At 44.6% G+C, this 6,000-nt stretch overlaps 1 protein-coding gene across 9 annotated transcripts in view; it reads right to left on the bottom strand.

The window, feature by feature from the left end:
* Positions 1–2,994: 2,994 nt before the first annotated feature.
* Positions 2,995–6,000, bottom strand: part of CMSS1 (cms1 ribosomal small subunit homolog) — a 422,380-nt gene continuing 419,374 nt past the window's right edge. For all 9 annotated transcript variants that reach the window (XM_074999555.1, XM_074999563.1, XM_074999593.1 and 6 more), the window contains one exon: positions 2,995–3,260. In XM_074999555.1, coding sequence (XP_074855656.1) covers positions 3,177–3,260 — 84 coding nt within the window. In that variant the 3' untranslated portion in view covers positions 2,995–3,176. The remainder of the gene's footprint in view (positions 3,261–6,000) is intronic.

Below are 6,000 nucleotides of genomic sequence, written 5' to 3'. Positions count from 1 at the left end.
AAATGGTGGGTGGTGGGGCATCCCTGGAAAATGAAGTGAGCCCCAAAAAGTTTCTTGGGGGCTGGCTCCTCATCAGTCCTGTACAGGGGAAAAGCTGGCAGCCGATCGGAAGGGAGAAGACCAAGAGTGCCTGCCTGTAGCATGGAGGGGGGATATGGAGAGCCCACCAGCCATGTGGTACAGCCAGGCAGTCCTCACCAATTGAAAAGGCATTACTACAACCGTTCACTAAAGGAGTCCCACTTGGCACCACGGCTGGACACCAGGGCTTCAGGTGTTGATGAGGGAGGTGCTGACTTCAGGCGCTGAGTGAAGAGCTCTGGACTGTCAGGATCAGCTCCCACGGGTGCTAGTTGAACATCGGTGTCCTCCTCTTCATCACCCTTCTGTTTCTGCTCCTGCTCTACCTCTCGCCTCACACTGGAGCCCTCAGGACTGTCTCCTGATGAGTCCCTTTTAGCTTTGGGGACCGTGGTTGGCTCACTCCCAAGAATTCTGTCCAGATGTTGTAGTATCCACATTGCTTGGGAGATGACCCTGACCGCCCATTGGCTTCTCTGACTTTGTGGTAGCTCTGCTGGAGCACCTTTACTTTCATCCAGCATGGCTCAGTGTCCCAGCTGTACCCTTTAGCAATCATACCAGATGAAATCTTCATGTAAATGGTGGCATTTCACTTGCAGACATGCAGTTTGCTCATTACTGATTCTTCTCCCCACACAGAGGTGAGATCCAGGATCTTGTTGTGAGTCTATGCTGGAGCTCATTTGTGACTCTATGAACTCTCATACAGAGAACCCTGACTACTCATCATGGCTGGATGTGATGGATGGCTGAGGTCTTGTATCCATGCTGGTCAGAAAGAAAATGAATTTGCACGCCTGATGCCATTCAAATTGACAGGCTTTCTGTTACCTTATGCCCTGCACACCTGGAGAGGATCAGAGATGCAACCAGCCAGAAAGGACAACTGTGGGGGCTCAGAGGTGTGGTTGGTGTTATGTGTCTGACCAATGTAGCTATGCAACAAAACTTTAGACCTGGCCTAACTCGATTCCTTTCTTTGGAATTCTGTTCTCTACAGAAAAATCAACCCTGTATAATGGCGTCAAAATACAGGTTTAAAGTGATCTCAGAGAACTTCTAAGTCTTTCCACGCTGAATGAAGAAATTGAACTGCTTTGTAATGATGCTTTTTAGCTGGGAAAGCTTGTTTAAAAGCTATAGTTCTATAGACTCCTTCAAAAGGGGAAGGGAAGTGAATTTTGGTTTTGGTCAGCACAAACAGATGGCAAGCAAGATAAAGTCTACCAGTGGGGCAGTGCTATCTCTTTCTGTCCACATCTCTGGAGGATGGGCAGAAAGCAGTGACACTGGAGAGTCTGACAAGAAGGAGGCCCCTCAATTGCCATCCCTCAACTGCCAAACAGATGCGTTCAAAAACTCAGCAAACAAAGCCTTAAAATACACCTAGACACTCCCTATACTGCTGACAGGATCCAGTCCCAAAAAGAGCAATAAATAGAGGAACGCATTTGGGTACAGGCCACTGTGATCTGCCTGTGTTGCCAGGTGGACAGCTGTCTTTCAGAACTGCCCCACGGCAATTGGTTCTGGCACTTTGTGACATCTGCAGAGAAGTGATGGTCCAATCATGCGATGTTACAAGCTGAATAAATACTGGGTGAGGCTCATAACTTCTCATTTGTGATACTCAACATTACAGAAGGTGGTGGTATGGTGTGTAAAGTGAGGCTTGCCATAAAGTGAGGATAATTAAGCAAAAATATGAACCAGGATGTGTAGCCATGACCCAGGTAAAAAAGCAAGTGTACCCACAACCCAGGTATCATCATGATCCCACAGCTTCTAGCTCCTAACGACACGCCTGATTAGTTGGAGGGATTACTTACATGAGTTGGTATCCTGGTGATTTTGATATCATAAGAAGCATTCTGCCTCTGAAGTTTCCTGCCCTCACGTGAACAGTGCTGAGAGTGCAAGAGCCACTGTTATTTTCCAGGTACATCCTGATGAAATACAGTAGTGACAGGCAGGGCTGGCCCTAGAGGGTGCAGCACCTAGGAGAAATCAGTGTCCACCTGCCACTCCCCTCCTCACCCGCCTCCCACCCTTCGCTCTCTTCCATGCCATCTGCCCACCTCCTCACCTGTCTACCTGGTAGTCTCCATTCAGTTTGGTTGATGCACTCCCTCCCCCTCATCCCAATCCCTGCTCACATCACTGTCCACCTGCCTACCTTCTCACCCTCCTCCTGTCTGCCTGCCTGATACTTGCCTCCTCACCCACCTGCCTGCCGCTCACCTTCTTAATGTCCAGCCTCCAGCCCACCTCCTCACCCTCTTCCCTTCCAGTTCACCTCCCTGCCCCACTCACCCACCTTCCTCCTCACCTCACAAGCTGTCCCGACCATACATTGCTCAGGATGCAGGACAAAGGTCTAAAACTGCAGCACAGTCCTGACTTTATCAAAGCGTGGGACCCCCTGCAGTGGAAGGCTTGGCTTGGTCTCCCCAGTTCACCCCATCGAAGGGATGGCTCTGGTAACAGGGTTTGTGAAGGCCAAGAGAGCTCTAACTCATCCACGTGCTGAGGGGATAACGAAATAAGGTACGAAAGGAACAATATGGCTAAAATGTCTTGACCAACTCCAGACTGGCCTCTGTAATGGCCAAATGCCTTCTGCATGTTAGGAAGCAGTAGCAGCAGAGAGGAATGGGAATTTTGGGATCAGAATTGCCCAGAAGGTGCATGGACTGTCTTCTACTCTTTCTAGGGCAGCACTTAAGGCTTCCTGTCAGGAGAGCGGAAAGAAGAGTCAGAAGAAGAGAGCAGCTGTGGGAGTCAATCAGAACAGGTACACTCAGCCTCAGAATCCTAAGTGTAATAGAAAACCCACCCCAGCTGTGATATATGCAACATATGTCTAATTTCAGATCATGTCGATATAATAACCATCACTGGTACATAATCTACTTGTAAACCTTTCCTTTATTAGAAGAGGGCCAGAAAGCTGACAAAACATTGTGATACACATTTCTGCTAAGCATCTCAGAAAAGTTAGAACTGAATCCAGTCAGCCACTTGACAGGTGGCTATTACAGACAATGATAAGAGAAAAACAGCTATAAAATGCATCCTCCTTAGTTACACCTTTAAAATAGTCCCAGCTTCACAGAATCCTCTCTACACAGTTTTATAATTCCCATTTCCAGAAGGTCAGTTGTTTCTTTTCTTATCTGAGGAAACAAAAATTAAACAAGACATGAAGCAGGAAGATTACTGAAAGTGCTCTCTGTACACATGCACAAAGCAATATTCTACACAAGTTTCACGGGAGGCTGAGTAAAGGCAAGAGCTTCCTACACAAATGCAAGTTTTACCACACAAATATAAGGAACTTTAGAAACTTCCTATTTAGTTGAATGTCTCTCAGACCACATCTACATTACCCATAAAATCGACTCGCTCAGGGTCAAGATGTGCAAAATCGACCTATCAAGGGTTGGCAGTCGACCATAGCGAGGAGTAAGAGAAAGAAGAAACTCTCACAGTGACCTTCCTCAGTGAGGACGGCCAGGTAAATCAGTTGCAGATGAGTTGATTCTAACTGCGCAACTGCCATAGCTAGAATTGCGTATCTGCAATCAACATACCTGCCTCGTGTAGATCAATCCTCATCTTATCGACTGTAAGGACCACCATATACATTTGAGAAGTAACATTACCTAACACCATAACAAGAGCAGGAGCTCCACTGCAGTTATGGTTATAGCAGGACTTTCACTACAAGAGCTGTTGTCAGCTCTCACTACGTCAAAGAGAATTTCATCTTTAGGGCTGAATGTTTATATGCTCCATTTCAGTCCAGGGATGACTGGTGGGGGAAAACCTGACCAATTGCTCTATCTGAGTTATGTAAAGAGGGGATTAAATTTCTTCTCATCTGAAGTACATTTTAAAAGCATTTTTCCTCATGTAACTCAAATAGCTTAACTGTACAAGTTGTTATTTTCAGACTGGATAGACCCTATGTTGTTAACAGAAAGAACAGATGTAATGGGGTTACAAAAGGATTTGAAAAGCTCATTTTGATGCTTGCACATTAGGAGAAAGGTTACTACTTTATATTGTAGTCAGTATCTACCCACTAAGTTTCTGAACTTTGTCTATAGGCAGATTATAGACTCTGAAGCCAGACTATATTTGGCTTGTTGTGCTTTGACAGAGTTTAGAGTTCTTCAGGAAAGAACCGTGCAAGCTCCTCTTGCCTGAATATGCTAAATGTCTCTTTTTTGATCTTGGCTGGTGTGAGGGTAGGGGCAAACAGGGACGTGAACATACAGCTTTTACTAATGCACTGTTGGGGTCACCCATCTGCCCACTGTTAAGTTAGGAAATGCAGATGAATACGCAACTCTTGTAAGAGCCATGCATCAGGCTACTCCTTTCCACTGCAGATGTGGTGGGATCTAGAACCAAAGTGCAGGAGGGCTTTTGTTTCTGTTTTTAAACTCACGTGTTTATTAGACCTTCACCAGGTAAAAAATTAACCGTGCGACACCAACATTCCCAAGAAGATGCCTTGCTCTTCCCTATCTATCTTACTGAGCATTGTTCTTAGCCCACAACCCCTGTACGTTCTGCTGCCTTTTCTACTCTCCACTGGAAATGAGGTAAGTTTGCCTTTGGTGGGAAGACTGATTTTCATGCCTCTGAAAATCAGACTATGAGTTTTCTCTTGTACTAATATAAAAATGTGTGTGTGTTTCCAGTGCTCCTGTATGCAATGTATTTAAACAAAGAGTACAATTGTGTTTACAATAAGATGCACCAAGTCATCCTGTTACAGGACCAGAAGTTACTCTGCAGCCAAAAGTTACTGAAGAAGCCACCAGGGTCATATCGTAAAAGGGCCTCTGCCAAGTCCCAAATTGTACTGGTGTCATTTTGCATCCATGATTAATTATAGATGCAAAGATTTAGCACATCATCTGACTAAATCTGCTAACTGAGTTGCTAACAGTTACACATCTATCAGCACTTCCACCTTCATCTAACTGGACACCCAACCAGTTGTGTGATCATATGAAGGCTCATTAACTGGAAGCCATTTCTGACATCAGGCATTATCTATCATGTTATTATTTATTGCTATTTATAGTGCTTTTGGTATTTTACACACAAGTAGGGAACAAGATCCCTGGCTCAATGAGATTTTATTCCAAAGGGAAAATTTTGCCTTTGCCAGCACCTAATAGAATTCACTAAGGATCTGTTAGCACATTTTCTCTGTAATATGCTATCTGAGTACAGTTTACTACATACCTTCAACGTACGCAATTTTCCAGAACAACAAAAAGTCCTGTGGCACCTTATAGACTAACAGATATTTATCCTCCTGGACTCTGTCTGGCATATTCAGTAGTGCAAAGCACCGTACTACAAGGTGCTTCAGATATGTACTAAAAGTTGTTGGGGGAAAACCCTGTACGCTGTATTATCTGGGAGACAACATGTGATTGAAGGCTGGTTCACAATGCAAAAGCTGCACCAAAGGGCAAAGTCTGGATCACACACTCGTCCTTAACTTGCACAATTCCTGAACTTGTAATTTGAGAGTTTGAAGTTTCCTTTGGAAAGGCAATTAGTTTTGTGTTCCTACTGTTTACACTGATTTTCTGCTAGTAAACTAAAGTTAGATTCACTATTTTGCTATCTCTGTAAGTCTCAGATTTGCAATAGCAGAGGTTCAAATCCAGGGAGCTCAGTCAGAGTCTGCAGTTTACTGCCTGCCGTTGACTCGCAGAAACCCTGGTCCATTTGTACGCCACATGAGCCCACACTGCTTTTTGAATACTAGAGCTTTGTGTCAGTGTGTCCTCGTTAACGTTTCTGTGATCCATTCATCAGTATGCAAATAGCTTACATATTCTTATACGCTTTAGGGCATGTTGAGATTTCTATTGAAGATTTACC

The sequence above is a fragment of the Carettochelys insculpta genome, chromosome 1 (assembly GCF_033958435.1).
Source record: "Carettochelys insculpta isolate YL-2023 chromosome 1, ASM3395843v1, whole genome shotgun sequence".
Classification (NCBI taxonomy): Eukaryota; Metazoa; Chordata; order Testudines; family Carettochelyidae; genus Carettochelys; species Carettochelys insculpta.
Note: the sequence above shows the minus strand (reverse complement) of the source record. Positions and strands in the feature narration are given on the sequence as shown.